Below are 17,506 nucleotides of genomic sequence, written 5' to 3'. Positions count from 1 at the left end.
TTGGCAACAACATGCACTTTGAGAGTGCAGACAGCCCAATTTTCATCAATTAATATATTCTGTAGACATACCCTCATATGCGCTCTTTTCCTGAAAGCTGATCTGTCCAGTTTTGGAGTTGATGTCAGCAGGCCAGGGAAGCTAGGGTCGATATTCTTCTCTTGATCATCTTCAGTGGCAATAAGGGACGGTGTGAGCCAAGACATCCAGGGGGTTTAGCTCGCTCGTCTGCGGGAACAAACTGCCGCCATTGCTTGCCGTGCTACCGAGGTCCTTTGTCCCTGAATTGCTCACACATTCCAGCAGATTCAATGGGGGGTCTGGCGGCAGATTTCTTTGACTTTATCGTTGGAAATGCATCTGCTTTGAGTGTCGCAGGATATCCACACATTCTTGCCATCTCTGTCGTAGCATAGCTTTCGTCGGTAAAGTGTGCGGAACAAACGTCCAATTTCTTGCCACTTTCGCATCTTTGGGCCACTGGTGCAACTTGAATCCGTCCCTGTTCGTGTTGTTACACCCTCCGACAACACACCGACGAGGCATGATGTCTCCAAGGTACGGAAAACAGTCGAAAAAACGGAAAATAACAGAGCTGATTTGACTCGGTGTTTGAGAAAATGGCGGATTGCTTCCCGATGTGATGCTCCGAGAGCGAATACTAGAAAGGCGTTTAATTCGCCAAAATTCACCCATTTAGAGTTCGGAAATCGGTTAAAAAAATATATTGTCTTTTTTCTGCAACATCAAGGTATATATTGACGCTTACATAGGTCTGGTGATAATGTTCCCCTTTAATGAAACTGCCTAACAATAAACCCACATAAGAAACCAAGAATTCGCCCTCGATCATTCTACAGTTATAACGTGATTGGGCAGGCACGCTGTTTATATTGTGGGAAAGCGGACTCAGGTCCCCATGGAGCTGGAGGGGGCGTGGCCTCCAGCTACGCCTGAATTTCGGGAGAAAATTTGTCCCGGGAGGTTTTCGGGAGAGGCGCTGAATTTCGGGAGTCTCCTGGAAAATCCGGGAGGGTTGGCAAGTATGCAAGAAACACGTCAATAATGAATAAAGCAAAACATGTTCTAGACCAAAAATCACTTCATATTCTCTACTGCTCACTAGTGTTACCATATCTGAATTATTGTGCAGAAATATGGGGAAATAAATAACAGTGTTACAAAAAAATCAATTAGAATAATACATAAAGTTGTATATAGAGAACATACAAACCCTTTACTTATTGCATCACAAATATTGAAATTCAACAATTTGGTGCATTTGCAAACAGCTAAGATGATGTACAAAGCAAACTATAACCTGCTACCCAAGAATGTACAACAATTCTTCTCAACAAAAGAGGAGAAATATAACCTTAGAAGAAAATCTAATTTAAAACATGTGTATGCTCATACAACACTTAAAACCTTTCGCATATCAGTTAGTGGAATTAAATTATGGAATGGATTAACCAAAGAAATCAAACAAAGCACTAATATGATTCAGTTTAAGAGACTGTTCAAACTAGTGTTCACAAAGTACACAGAACCATAATTATGATGAACATCTTGAACCCCTTTTGAGATAAAGATTATTTATGTATTTAATATTTGTTTACTTACTATGGTATATTATTTATTTATTCACTGTTCTGTTACAGAGAACAAGGAAATGGAAAAAATATTCTTTGGTATGAAAAGGGGTAGGATTAAATAAGATCAGCTTCTTACTACTTCTTTTCGGACGTGCTGTAATGAAACAACTGGAAATATGTGATACATTACATTGTATCGTATGCATGTTCCAAATAAACTGAAACTGAACTGAATTTGTCAAGTCCTTATCATACTGGCATAGATGTGAGTTATATTTCAAAACCTGGAGAGAAGAGCACAACAAAGGGCTCATAGTCCTCAACTGAAACATGATATTTGCTCAGTAATGTTCTAACTTGTACAAAATGTTTGTCTTCACGAGCAATCCAAGAACATGGTACTAGGGAATACATAAGGCCAGAACTAAATGACTCTTCGGGATTACCAAATATTGATTTACACAACACATAACGTAATAAACATGGCATGAAACTTCTACTTTCCTCTCAGCTGCAAATAGTTTTTTCTTTAAACCAGCACAATTATGAAATAGGAACATCTTTGCTATCAACAGGCTTCAATAATCTATAGAGGCTGGCTGCAGGCACTGTCAGCAAGTCAGAAGGCAGTTTATAGTTAAGTGGCCTATCTGGCATACCTTGATGCACATCAAAGAGCACATGTTACAAAAGAGTATTTCGTTGGCAAACCTTTCTGAAAAGTGCAGTCAAAATGAGTAAATAAGTAATTATTGCTGCATAAATTTAGCCCTCTTGAGCTATGGCAGAACTAAGAGTAAAAACATGTCTAAAAGATGCAGTTCTATTTTCATGACATCATCATCCTGACCTGACAAAATGCGTTCACATGATCAACAGTTGCGATGCGCAGGGCATTACCACAACTTACACAGGCTCTATTGTGCTCATGCATACGTTTCTTTGAGAGTCACCTTTCATTTTGCTATGATGCCATAAAGGCTAGAGAGAGTGCAAGAATAAAGCAGTGATAGGGGTTTTGTTTTCTTCAAGTGGCTCCTGAGCTCCCCCTACAGTTTTAATGTGGAATTTAAAACATAACCATAACCTACTCAGTAGCCTAGTGGTTAGAGTGTCCGCCCTGAGATCGGTAGGTTGTGAGTTCAAACCCCGGCCGAGTCATACCAAAGACTATAAAAATGGGACCCATTACCTCCCTGCTTGGCACTCAGCATCAAGGGTTGGAATTGGGGGTTAAATCACCAAAAATGATTCCCGGGTGCAGCCACCGCTGCTACTCACTGCTCCCCTCACCTCCCAGGGGGTGGAACAAGGGGATGGGTTAAATGCAGATGACAAATTTCACCACACCTAGTGTGTGTGTGACAATCATTGGTACTTTAACTTTAACTTAACCATTAGGTTCTTGGTTACCTCCCTGACTAGAGCCCTTCTCTCCCAATCGCTTAGTTTAGACGGCCGGCCAGCTCGATAACTGCAGCCTTCGTAGAATATCTAGATTACTAAGATATTTGAGAGCTGCAGCCCTACCTACAACTGAAGTATGTGAGTATGTTGTATCTTTGCATCCATAATGTTTAAATACCGTATTTTTCGGACTATAAGTCGCAGTTTTTTTCATTGTTTGGCCGAGGGTGCGACTTATACTCAGGAGCGACTTATGTGTGAAATTATTAACACATTACCGTAAAATATCAAATAATATTATTTAGCTCATTCACGTAAGAGACTAGACGTATAAGATTTCATGGGATTTAGCGATTAGGAGTGACAGATTGTTTGGTAAACGTATAGCATGTTCTATATGTTATAGTTATTTGAATGACTCTTACCATAATATGTTACGTTAACATACCAGGCACCTTCTCAGTTGGTTATTTATGTGTCATATAACGTACACTTATTCAGCCTGTTTTTCACTATTCTTTATTTTAAATTGCCTTTCAAATGTCTATTCTTGGTGTTGAGTTTTTCAAATAAATTTCCCCAAAAAATGCGACTTATACTCCAGTGCGACTTATATATGTTTTTTCCCGTCTTTATTGTGCATTTTCGGCCGGTGCGACTTATACTCCGGAGCGACTTATACTCCGAAAAATACAGTAACTCCATTATTTCTTATGTAAAATAATCCCCCCTAAAAAGGAAAAACACACCAAATTGATCGCCCCTAACAACAGTGAGTGGTTTATGTCACCCATGTGTTATAGGTGAGGCACTCTTGTAACCCATGACTGACCAGGTACTAGCAATAGTACTGTGTAGTACCTGCTTTTACCAATAGAAAAGTCTTACAGGGGAACTGCACTTTTTTTAGAAATTTTTTTCACAATCATTATGAAGGACGGATGGATTTTTTTTAATGCATTCTAAATATTAAATAAACATAAATAAAAGAGCTCCACAATTCCGCCCCTTAAAATCAGATAAATAACCATTCAAAAAGCGCCAACAATACTCAATTTACATTTCGTGTATTAGTGATATTGTTATTATAAGCGCTAACGCAGACAAACTGTTTATAGCGACGTAATCCCTTCCGTTTGTCCCTATGTTTACATCATTGAGTGGTCTGCTGTTTCCTCGCTTCCCTGACCTCTAAAAGTTTTTTCTACATCATAAATCATGCCTCTCACCTGGAAAGTAGATGGCTGAGAATATAACCCTGAAAATTTGGGACACTTTGACCGCAATTTAGGACCTGGAACTGGCAAGAGCGACACGAAAAGCGATTGTAGTTTTTGACAAATTTTTCACCTAAATGGGAATATATGAACTTCCTAGAAGTCGGCATCCTAATGACAGCAGACCTTATACAGTAAGTGATGTTGTATTGTGTTTGTTGGCTCCCATGAAGTCTGCAGTGAGCAGAAATCAGTGATGAAGAAGGGAAAAAAAGCAAACGTTGTGATGCTTTTTTGAAATGAATGTGTCGTGTATGCTTAAAATGATCAAAATATCCATCCATTTTCTACCGCTTGTCCCTTTTGGGTTCGCGGGGGGTGCTGGAGCCTATCTCAGCTGCATTCGGGCGGAAGGCGGGGTACACCCTGGACAAGTCACCACCTCATCACAGGGCCAACACAGATAGACAGACAACATTCACACTCACATTCACACACTAGGGCCAATTTAGTGTTGCCAATCAACCTATCCCCAGGTGCATGTTTTAGGAGGTGGGAGGAAGCCGGAGTACCCGGAGGGAACCCACGCAGTCACAAGGAGAACATGCAAACTCCACACAGAAAGATCCCGAGCCCGGGATTGAACTCAGGATTACTCAGGACCTTCGTATTGTGAGGCACATGCACTAACCCCTGTCCCACTGTGCAATATGTCAATATTAATTTCTTTAATAAATGTGCATGTTACTCCATATATTACATGTCCATATACTCTATATGTTACATATATACTTACAACATGTATATAAAACCCTAATAAAAGGTGTTTAACATTTTTAGGGGTTCTATAGGCAGAATTGAACGGCTCCCATAGGCTCCTTTGTAAGCAGACTTTTGACTAAATTTTATTTAATATTTACAAAGTATTTTTTTTAAATCCATCCGCCGTCATGTCTTTCATAATGATTGTGAACTAAATTCCAAAGAAAGTGCAGTTCCCCTTTATTAGGCACCCGTGCTGAGTACATCCTACACAGTGGAAGGGCTACAGAAAGTCCCCTTTGCACAAAAATAACATAGAAAAGTGTATTTGTTTGCCATTTGGATTTGATGTGTAAAATATAAAAAACATTCAGGGAAACTGCAAATTCCATTGTTTGTTTTAACATAGCAACTTACTGGTTTCCGGATTGCATAGGGCAGTGATCGCCATATTCCCCCGGCTGAGAGTAGGACCTCCAGGATCCAGAGGGACCAAATAGCGGACTCTAAAACATAATATAACGAACATCAACCATGCGCAGGAAGCAGAAGAGGATCACATGACTAAGATGTCTTTAGCGTACCTCCATGTTAGAGGAGGCTACAGAGAACATGCTGCTGTCCAGCTGAGGGCCTTCTGGATGCAGGTAGTTCTCCCCGTCCATGGCCAGTGCTGAGGGGAGGGTGGGCATCAGACTTCAGTTTCACACATGACCACACTAAATGACATATGCTTCGGCCCAAACTGCCACCCCGTGCTGCTGGCTGTGCTCTGAAATCGTACTTCTAGCACGGGCAAATGCTCTCCATGATCTGTAAGAGAGAGCAAAGTACAGAGAGTAAGTGTTAATGATGTCCTTACATACAGGCCCATATTTGTACTATACTGTACGCTGTCCCACCTGTAATTTATGGTGGATTAAAGTAAAGACATTTCTTTATTGTTTGCACACTGCTGACTTTTTTATTCTCTTGTACACTGCAAAAATGCACTATAAAGAGGCAGAAAAGTCTTAAAAGTACCGTATTTTCTGGACCATAGGGCGCACCGGATTATAAGGCGCAATGCCGATGAGCGGGTCTATTCAGGTATTTTTTTCATACAAAAGGCACACCGGATTATAAGGCGCAATAAAGGAGTCATATTATTTTTATTTTTTTTCTAAATGTAAAACACTTCCTTGTGGTCTACATCAGTGTTTTTCAACCTTTTTTGAGCCAAGGCACATTTTCTGCGTTGAAAAAATCGGGAGGCACACCACCAGCAGAAATCACTAAAAAACGAAACTCAGTTGACAGTAAAAAGTCGTTGTCGCAATTGTTGCATATGACTTTAAAGCATAACCAAGCATGCATCACTATAGCTCTTGTCTCAAAGTAGGTGTACTGTCACCACCTGTCACATCACGCCCTGACTTATTTGTAGTTTTTTGCTGTTTTCCTGTGTGTAGTGTTTTAGTTCTTGTCGTGCGCTCCTATTTTGGTGGCTTTTCTTCTTTTTTTTTGTATTTTCCTGGAGCAGTTTCATGTCTTCCTTTGAGCGATATTTCCCGCATCTACTTTGTTTTAGCAATCAAGAACAGTTGTTTTTATCCTTCTTTGTGGGGACATTGTTGATTGTCATGTCATGTTCGGATGTACATTGTGGACGCCGTCTTTGCTCCGCAGTAAGTCTTTGCTGTCGTCCAGCATTCTGTTTTTGTTTACTTTGTAGCCAGTTCAGTTTTAGTTTCGTTCTGCATAGCCTTCCCTAAGCTTCAATGCCTTTTCTTAGGGACACTCATCTGTTTGTTTATTTTTGGTTTAAGACACCTTTTTACCTTCAAACTGCCTCCCGCTGTTTCCGACATCTACAAAGCAATTAGCAACCGGCTGCCACCTACTGATATGGAAGAGTATTACACGGTTACTCTGCCGAGCTCTAGTTAGCACCGACACTCAACAACAACACGTCATTTGCAAACTATAATTACTGGTTTGCAAAAAATACTTTTTTAACCCAAATAGGTGAATTTAGATAATCTCCCACGGCACACCAGACTGTAACTCGCGGCACACCAACAGTGGTTGAAAAACACTGGTCTACATAACATGTAATGGTGGTTCTTTGGTCAAAATGTTGCATAGATTATGTTTTACAGATCATCTTCAAGCCGCTTTCTGACAGTCGCTTCCGTATGCGCCATTTTGTGGGCGGTCTTATTTACGTAAAAAACATATCTGTCGATCTCTATTCCAAACGTCTCGTTTATAGGAAATATGAAGGAAGGCAAGATTATTTTATAAATATCTTTGCAATGCCTCTATGGTTTGATTTCAATTTTTGGGAAATTATGCAGATCCCAAAAACACGTACCAACAAGTAAGAAAAGTTTGTTTTGGAGCATGGGAGTATTCTATTTATTTTCATGTTAGAATGCATAGAAAATATACATCTGCCTTCTTGTTTTAAATAGGGATTATGAACAAAATTCCCCAAAAAGTGCAGTTCACCTTTAAGAGTAGCTTCATTATATTACTCTAAAGCATATCTACACCCCACACTGAAAGCTCAGCGAACATGTCACAAATCTCACTCCGTTTGACAGCTGAATCAATCTAATCTCGCCACACTCTCACAATGCCTATCAGTTTGCAACACTCCCATGGCCTGAGACGAATCCAGTGTGCAAGTCCGTCCCCCCACCCCATGCTACCTTACTTCACTCACTCTCGCAGCCACCAATCCGGGACATACGCCAGGCGTGTTCACTGGGGACAAAGCTGAGGTAATAAACCCTAATAGGGTTCACGAGGGTCAAAATAAGAGGGCCTTTGTCTGTCTTGGTGTGTGCATGAGAGCGAGCCAACATGTTCGCCACTCACACACACACACACACAGAGGAAGGACATTTTTCTTTCTGAAGCATACTGTTAGCATAAGCCCAAAAGACCAGATACGACAAAAAGTAAACATACAAAAAATGTAAAATAGGAATACAATGCAAGCATAGTCATGGAGTAGAGTTTCTTGTGCAATAATTGGAAGATAACTGCTCAATCAATTACTGGTTCAGTTAGTAAAGGTCCACTGATGCGTCCTGCATCCCTGACTTGTTCGAATCTAAAAAGATGCAGTTAACTCACGAAAAATACCCTGCAATATTTAGGGCTGTACACATTTTTTTCAGTTTAAGCAATTAGGGTTGTCAAAAGTATCTATTAGGGACGTCCCGATTCAGGTTTTTGCACTTCCGATCCGATACCGATGTTGTTTTTGCACTTCCGATTCGATGCCGATACTGGCCTATCCGAGCATGTATTAAAGTTTAAAGTTATTTAGCCTACTTAGTTGTCAGATTCATGTTGAAAAGGGTTTTAGTACTCTTGATAACAACTAGCCAGCGGAATTAGGTGAGTTTGAATAATACACAATGGTTGGTAACAAGAAACTGACCTGTTTATTCAAGGATAAACACAAAATAGACAAAATTATACATGACAAACAGAAATGGCATCATTGAACTAGGGCTGGGCGATATGGCCTTTTTTTAATATTGCGATATTTTAAGGCCATATTGCGATACACGATATATATCTCCATATTTTGCCTTAGCCTTGAATTAATACTTGATGTAGTCGTGAGTTCAATCCCGGCATCGGGATCTTTCTGTGTGGAGTTTGCATGTTCTCCCCGTGACTGCGTGGGTTCCCTCCGGGTACTCCGGCTTCCTCCCACCTCCAAAGACACGCACCTGGGGATAGGTTGATTGGCAACACTAAATTGACCCTAGTGTGTGAATGTGAGTGTGAATGTTGTCTGTCTATCTGTGTTGGCCCTGCGATGAGGTGGTGACTTGTCCAGGGTGTACCCCGCCTTCCGCCCGATTGTAGCTGAGATAGGCTCCAGCACCCCCGCGACCCCAAAGGGAATAAGCGGTAGAAAATAGATGGATGGATGGGCATATAATCACAGCAGTATGATGATTCTGTGTCTCCATTAAAACATTCTTCTTCATACTGCATTAATATATGCTACTTTTAAACTTTCATGCAGAGAAGGAAATCACAACTAAAAAAAATCACTATTTTTTTCATACGGTGTTGATCTGGAAATGTTTGCCTCGGCATTTTGATGGTGTGGGCGTGTGGCACCCAATGGAGATGTTGACGTGCGGAGTTTCAAGCACTCTTCATTGTCTAGCAGGGGACTTTTCAAATGATGCTACATATTAGCAGTAATGCTACTTTTTATAGCAACGCTTTTGCTCCACACTTGACAAACTACGGTTGTCTGTTCGACATATTCCCACTTGAAGCCAAACCACCGCCAGACGATGGACCCCCTGCTGTTTTGCTTGGGAATTAATTATTTCTTCCTTCATTCATATTACCACTCGCACGGCTACGCTAGCATCACAGCTAACGTTACCCATGCTGCTACCTTTCTGCTCAAGGAGGGCGTATGCGTATGTGACGCATGTCGTGACAGTATGTGACGTATGTAAGAAGGTGCGCTTGCTGTCTGTGAGCCTGTCGTGTAAGTCCCGCAGCTAAAAGCAACTGCGTGAGAACGTATACCGTACTCCAATATCACCATATAGTCATTTTCTATATCGCACAGAGACAGCTGAAATTTTTACCGGTAACTTTTAATTCACATGGCCGTCTTAACGGTTAGGACACAGACCTGTGGATGTGTTGAAGGTGTGCTGGAAAATGCAGAACGGAAATTAGGGAGCGGCAGAAAAGTGGAATGTATTTTTTAAATCGGTGCGTTGGAAAACACGGACCGGAATATTTTTAAAAACTGGATCTGGATCGACATTTTCCCATGCCTTGCCGATACGCATTTTTTGGCAAATATCGGCGGCCGATCCGATCCAAATATCGGATCGGGACATCCGTAGTATCTATACTTCAATACCAACCAACCAAATTACATCGATAACAGCATTTCTTAGTATTGTTAGTAGGGCTGGGCGATATATCGAGTTTGTAAGATATATCGATATATTTTTAAACAAGATATGAATTAAGAAAATATCGTTATATCAATATCATTTATTTCACGTTAAAATGACCAAACACCGCTTATTTGTTGTGTTCCTTGTTCTCCCCCTGCTTCCCACTCCCTCGCAACACTCCATGGGCTACTAAACCCCTCCCCTTCCTCCTTCCAAGAAGTGCTTGCACTATAAGAACATCCATGATTGGTTGGTTGTAGGGCTGGGCGATATGGCCTTTTTTTAATATCTCGATATTTTTAGGCCAGATCGCGATACACGATATATATCTCGATATTTTGCCTTCGCCTTGAATGAACACTTGGTGCATATAATCACAGCAGTATGATGATTCTATGTGTCTACATTAAAACATTCTTCTTCATACTGCATTAATATATGCTCATTTTAAACTTTCTTGCAGAGAAGGAAATCACAACTAAGTCAATTTACCAAAACTGTATTTATTAAACAGTTATTAAGCAGTGGCACAAACATTCATGTCATTTCAAAACAGAAAGTGCAAGATTGTCAGAGACATTTTAAAACAAGCTATTAGTGCACTTCTGTGCATGATGTCACTAAAATGACATATCAAAACAACACTAAATTAAAGTGCACTTTCTGTACAGAATGCCACTACAATATTTTACAACAAATAAAGTGCATTTTTGTGCATTATGTCACACAAGATATTTCAATAACTGTCAAATAAAAATGAGCTGCATAATAGGAAATCAAATAGTGTTCGTCCTTCGCTATGTGGTAGGTTCCTGCGGACGTTATCTCCTTTTGTTGTTGATTATTTTTTTCATACGGTGTTGATCTGGAAATGTTTGCCTCGGCATTTTTGACGACGAGAGAGTCGGAGAAGTGAAGATTCATATATTTTAAAAAATGAGGGGAAGGTGGCAGAGGGATTCTCTTCCTTCTTTTAGCGATGTAGACGACATCCAGGAAACCCACAATGCGTCTACTTGGCCGCATTTGGACAAATGTATGCGTCTGAATAAAGTTGTTTACCATGTAAGCCCAAATCAAAACTGTTCTCGAGTTTGCATATTTTGCACGAGTAATGCTGCCAAAAATTAAGTTAAGTTAAAGTTAAAGTACCAATGATTGTCACACACACACACTAAGTGTGGTGAAATTTGTCCTCTGCATTTTACCCATCCCCTTGTTTACCCCCTGGGAGGTGAGGGGAGTAGTGGGCAGCAGCGGTGGCCGCGCCCGGGAATCATTTTTGGTGATTTAACCCCCAATTCCAACCCTTGATGCTGAGTGCCTAGCAGGGAGGTAATGGGACCCATTTTTATAGTCTTTAGTATGAACTCACAACCTACCGATCTCAGGGCGGACACTCTAACCACTTGGCCACTGAGTGTATGTATGCCGAAGTGAGGAAGATCGTAAAGTCACTAACTTGCCGCTGACCAGAACCGTACGTGTGTGATAGTCCATTACATCGTCGACTGGGAATTAAAAAGTGCCTACCTGCAAAGTTTGATACATTTTTTATTTTTTGCACAGCCTAGCAAAAAATAAAAGCTATGTTATTTATTTTACGCAGAAATATTATTTCTCTATTTTATTTATGTTATGTAATTCTGTGTTACTTAAACAGTTTCTTTTCTGTGCTGTTAATACCCGTCTTGACTAACTGGGTTAATAAATGTGCCAATGACTGTTAAAAGTACAGTTGTCATTCACTTCAATTTCAGTGAATCTTGCTCAAAAATGAATATCTTTATATGTATACTTTCACCGGAAAATATATCGAGATATATATTGAATATCGAGTTTAAGTAAAAATATATGGGGATATACTTTTTCGTCCATATCGCGCAGCCCTAATTGTTAGTTACGAATACTAAACAACACTTTTAACTCCATGAGCTGTGTTAATTCTTGGCGCATGAGCCAAGAATGAGTCAGCCAGTGTCTCCCATATATTTATTTATTTATTCCTGTCAGCCTGTTACGAATTTGGATTTGACGCGCATGTTTCTCCCTTGCTCACAAATAAATTATAATGGAACTGTGTTTGTGTGCATCATAGCTTTAATTGTACACTTGACAACATACCTAATACTCACACCCGCTTTTCCAGAGAAAGACGTTGAAGAAAAGATCCGTGTAACCACTTTATCGAGCTGCGGATTTAAAGTGAAACGAGAGAAAGAAGTGGAAGAGTGTGTCTAATCAAGGACAAGTGGTCATGAAAGGCAAAGTACTGGCTGCACGAGTGAGAGCGGAGATCCGCCAGCACAAACCCAGGGAGTGTTCTTTACGTGTGCAATGAGTACATCTCCATGCACTAAATTAGTCCGACTCCTCAAAGAGTTCGGCTCTTAATAAGCCTCCTACAGCCCTTGAAAACACCTTAATTTGATCGTGTTCGGTTTTTGAAATTTCGGACTAACACACCTGGTTTAAGCAATCGGAAACCAGATCTCTTGGGGACAAGGGGTAGTTTAGTTTATTAAGGATCCCCATTAGTCTTCACTGCAGTGGAGACTATTCTTCCTGGAGTCCAGGCAAAAAACATCACATAATCACAAAACAAAAGATTACAATGCAGTATAACATGATCAATAATAAAATGTTGTACCGTATTTTTCGGACTATAAGTCGCAGTGTTTTTCATAGTTTGGCCGGGGGTGCGACTTATACTCAGGAGCGACTTATTTTACTGTAAAATATCAAATAATATTATTTAGCTCATTCGCGTAAGAGACTAGACGTATAAGATTTCATCGCAATTAGCAATTAGGAGTGACAGATTGTTTGGTAAACGTATAGCATGTTCTATATGTTATAGTTATTTGAATGACTCTTACAATAATATGTTACATTAACATACCAGGTACGTTCTCAGTTGGTTATTTATGCCTCATATAACGTACACTTATTCAGCCTGTTGTTCACTATTCTTTATTTATTTTAAATTGCCTTTCAAATGTCTATTCTTGGTGTTGGGTTTTATCAAATACATTTCCCCAAAAAATGCGACTTATACTCCAGTGCGACTTATATATGTTTTTTTCCTTCTTTATTATGCATTTTCGGGCGGTGTGATTTATACTCCGGTGCGACTTATACTCTGAAAAATACGGTACTAGAAAAAAATGCTTTACATCATGCTATATAGTAGGGATAATGATAAATAAATGGGTTGTACTTGTATAGCGCTTTTCTACCTTCAAGGTACTCAAAGCGCTTTGACGCTACTTCCACATTTACCCATTCACACACACATTCACACACTGATGGAGGGAGCTGCCATGCAAGGCGCTAACCAGCACCCATCAGGAGCAAGGGTGAAGTGTCTTGCTCAGGACACAACGGACATGACGAGGTTGGTACTAGGTGAGGATTGAACCAGGGACCCTCGGGTCGCGCACGGCCATTCTTCCACTGCGCCACGCCGTCCCGGATGTCTGATAATGGCTTTTTGCCGATATCCGATATTCCGATATTGTCCAACTCTTTAATCACCGATACCGATATCAACCGATAGATGCAGTCGTGGAATTAACACATTATTATGCCTAATTTGGACAACCAGGTATGGTGAAGATAAGGTACTTTTTAAAAAAATTAATAAAAAAAGATAAATAAATTAAAAACATTTTCTTGAATAAAAAAGAAAGTAAAACAATATAAAAACAGTTACATATAAACTTGTAATTAATGAAAATGAGTAAAATTAACTGTTAAAGGTTAGTACTATTAGTGGACCAGCAGCACGCACAATCATGTGTGCTTACGGACTGTATCCCTTGCAGACTGTATTGATATATATTGATATATAATGTAGGAACCACAATATTAATAACAGAAAGAAACAACCCTTTTGTGTGAATGAGTGAATGGGGGAGGGAGGTTTTTTGGGTTGGTGCACAATTGTAAGTGTATCTTGTGTTTTTTATGTTGATTTAATAAAAAACCCACAAAAAAACCCGATACCGATAAAAAAAAAAAAACGATACCGATAATTTCCGATATTACATTTTAACGCATTTATCGGCCGATAATATATCTTAACCATATCAACATTAGCCATTCCAAGAATGTACGACATCCATAGTTTATATTTCATTAGTTCAATGTTTGGTTTGAGAACATTTCTTCACTACATCACTATAAAGCATTTCATAAATACATGAGATATGACGGCTATATTTGATAACAAATATTATAAATTGTAAAAGCTCAAATATTATTTTACGTGTAATCTTAATAAATTCATGAAAACACTGTAATGGCGGCTGCAATAGGAAGGAGGCAGAATGACTGTGCCCAAGTCAGGCTTGTCATTGTTTTCACAAAACTACACAATCACGAAAACAGTTCATCGAACACTTCCCCGTTTCTTTTTCGCTCCAACACTAGGTCCAACATTGCGGCAAGCTCTCCGCTGCCATCTGCAGCCCACACTGGGTAATTACAGTTCTCTATACAATATTCCTACCGCTACAATACTATTTCCCCGTCTACAGACTACTTTCATCCTCTTTACCGCCTCACTAGTTAACCTATACTATAACGTGGTCCAAACTCGACATTTTTTGAATCATTCATAGCATTCACTCTTTGATTTTTCATCACTTTACACGTAGGCGAGCTTAGCTTAGCTTTTCTAACTTCAAAAAAGTCACCACTTTGATGTTGACATAATCACAAGTACGCTCTAAACCAGTGTTTTTCAACCTTTTTTGCGTCGAAAAAATCCGGAGGCACACCACCAGCAGAAATCATAAACTCAGTTGACAGTTAAAAGTCATTGTCACAATTGTTGGATATGACTTTAAAGCATAACCAGGCATGCATCAATATAGCTCTTGTCTCAAAGTAGGTGTACTGTCACCACCTGTCACATCACACCATGACTTATTTGGAGTTTTTTGCTGTTTTCCTGTGTGTAGTGTTTTAGTTCTTGTCTTGCGCTCCTATTTTGGTGGCGTTTTCTCTTTTGTTGGTATTTTCCTGTAGCAGTTTCATGTCTTATATTTCCCGCATCTACGTACTTTGTTTTAGCAATCAAGAATATTTCAGTTGTTTTTATCCTTCTTTGTGGGGACATTGTTGATTGTCATGTCATGTACATTGTGGACGCCGTCTTTGCTCCACAGTAAGTCTTTGCTGTCGTCCAGCATTCTGTTTTTGTTTACTTTGGAGCCAGTTCAGTTTTACTTTCGTTCTGCATAGCCTTCCCTAAGCTTTAATGCCTTTTCTTAAGGGCACTCACCTTTTGTTTATTTTTGTTTTAAGCATAAGACACCTTTTTATCTGCATTTACAAAGCAATTAGCTACCGGCTGCCACCTACTGATATGGAAGAGTATTACACGGTTACTCTGCCGAGCTCTAGACACTCAACAACAACACATCATTTGCAGACTATACTTACTGGTTTGCAAAAAATGTTTTTAACCTAAATATGTGAAATTAGATAATCTTCCACGGCACACCAGACGGCACAGTGGTTGAAAAACACTGCTCTAAGCAGCCAGCTAACCACGGTGCGCAGTTTTATACGGAAATCTAATAAAATACCACTTTGGCAAGAAAAATAGCAAAATTCCGCGATATTCCGGATGCCTGTACATTGGAACCTCTATTGACGAACGGCTCTGTTTGCAACCTTTTCGGTTTACGAACCTTTAGACAGAGCCAAATATGCCCCTGTGTGCGAACCATGTCTTGAACGCTTCATTCATTCATTTTATGTGCCGCTGGAAGCCTTAGAGTGCTGCTATTTTGAAGAAATCACTTCCTGTTGGAAAGGCTGAGCCACCCTACATCACATCCCGTTGATAAAATCTTTTACTCGGTCGCCACTTTTCAGTGCTTCAGCGTGCGTTTTTTCTCACTATTCACCAAGTTTTGTCTATCTGGTACTCGATTCAATATAGGTCCAAAAAAAGGCAACAAACCAGCCTCGAAATAAGGAGGGATTTGCTGTTGACTATTTGCAAGGGTTACGCCAATAACGACAACATCATGGGTCCATCCATCCATTTTCTACCGCTTGTCCCCTTTGGGGTCGCGGGGGAGCTGGAGCCCATCTCAGCTGCATTCGGGTGGTAGGCTGGGTACACCCTGGACAAGTCGCCACCTCATCGCAGGGCCAACACAGATAGACATACAAAATTCACACACGAGGGTCACCACAGACACATTTTAAAAGTGCCACCAAAAACAAGGCCCGCTGGACAGATTCCTGGTGCATCAAAGACCAAGTGAAGCCCAGCCTGATCTGAATGAGACGAACACAAGAGTAAGAGAGGAGTTGGAAAACATTGCCACTCCTCCTTGCCCCCTCTTCTCTTTACTTCTAGTCCTTTCGTTACCTAGTTTCACTTCACTTCAAACATGCATACAATACAATTACAATGTAATGCATCACATATTTCCAGTTGTTTCGTTACCAAAAAAAAGGTAGGAGGAAACAGACCTTATTTAATCTTACCCCCTTTCATATCATAGCAGTTGTATCCAATTTCTTTGTTCTCGGTTTGTAACAGAACAGTCAATAAGTAAATACGTAAAGAAATAAAATATACAATAAGTAAACAAATATTAAATACATAAATAAATTTAAGACCAATACACATATTCACAACAATTAAAGTTCTCAAATAAATACTTCATTAATTTATGGTTCACCTAGGACAGGGGTCGGCAACCCAAAATGTTGAAAGAGCCATATTGGATCACAAATACAAAAACAAATCTGTCTGGAGCCTCAAAAAATTAAAAGCCTTATTACATATAGATAGTGTGTCATGAGATATACATTTAATTAAAAGGACTTAAAGGAAACTAAATGAGCTCAAATATAGCTACAAATGAGGCATAATGATGCAATGTGTACATATAGCTAGCCTAAATAGCATGTTAGCATCGATTAGCTTGCAGTCATGCGGTGACCAAGTGTGTCTGATTCGCACTCCACACAAGTCTATAACATCAACAAAACTCACCTTTGTGCATTCATGCACAACATTAAAAGTTTGGTGGACAAAATGAGACAGAAAAAGAAGTGGCATAAAACACGTCCTAGAAAGTCGGAGAAAGTTATACATGTAAACAAACTAGGGTGAGTTCAAGGACCGCCAAAATTAGTAGGACAAAACGGCGCTCGCCAAACACTCGAATCAGTGAAGCATGTTTAATATAAACAGTGTGCTTTATAACAATTAGGAAGGTTTGTGTCATGTTTGTCCTCCTACAGAAACCATATTTAAACCAAAAATATATTTTTTCCCCTCATCTTTTTCCATTTTTCACACATTTTTGCAAAAGCTCCAGAGAGCCACTAGGGCGGCGCTAAACAGCTGCATGCGGCTCTAGAGCCGCGGGTTGCCGACCCCAGACCTAGGATATAAATTAGATTATCTCTTTTTTTTTTTTAAAAGGTTCAAAATGTTTATCATAATTATTTTTCTTTGTACTTTGTGAACACCTGTAGTTTGAACAGTTTTTTAAACTCAATCAAATTAGTGCTTTGTTTGATTGTCATGCTTAATCCATTC

The 17,506-nt window shown here is 39.7% G+C and overlaps 1 protein-coding gene across 2 annotated transcripts in view; it reads right to left on the bottom strand.

Moving 5' to 3' along the window:
• sbno2b (strawberry notch homolog 2b) overlaps window positions 1-17,506 on the bottom strand; it is a 221,084-nt gene that overhangs the window by 120,695 nt on the left and 82,883 nt on the right. For both annotated transcript variants that reach the window (XM_061977838.2, XM_061977839.2), the window contains exons 2-3: window positions 5,566-5,794; window positions 5,399-5,487 (exon numbers count right to left, since the gene is read on the bottom strand). In XM_061977838.2, the coding sequence (XP_061833822.1) occupies window positions 5,399-5,487; window positions 5,566-5,673 (197 nt within the window). In that variant the 5' untranslated portion in view covers window positions 5,674-5,794. The remainder of the gene's footprint in view (window positions 1-5,398; window positions 5,488-5,565; window positions 5,795-17,506) is intronic.

Source organism: Nerophis lumbriciformis, linkage group LG18, assembly GCF_033978685.3.
Source record: "Nerophis lumbriciformis linkage group LG18, RoL_Nlum_v2.1, whole genome shotgun sequence".
Taxonomy (NCBI): Eukaryota; Metazoa; Chordata; class Actinopteri; order Syngnathiformes; family Syngnathidae; genus Nerophis; species Nerophis lumbriciformis.
The sequence above is the reverse complement of the archived record's forward strand: the minus strand, read 5'-3'. Positions and strand labels throughout refer to the sequence as shown.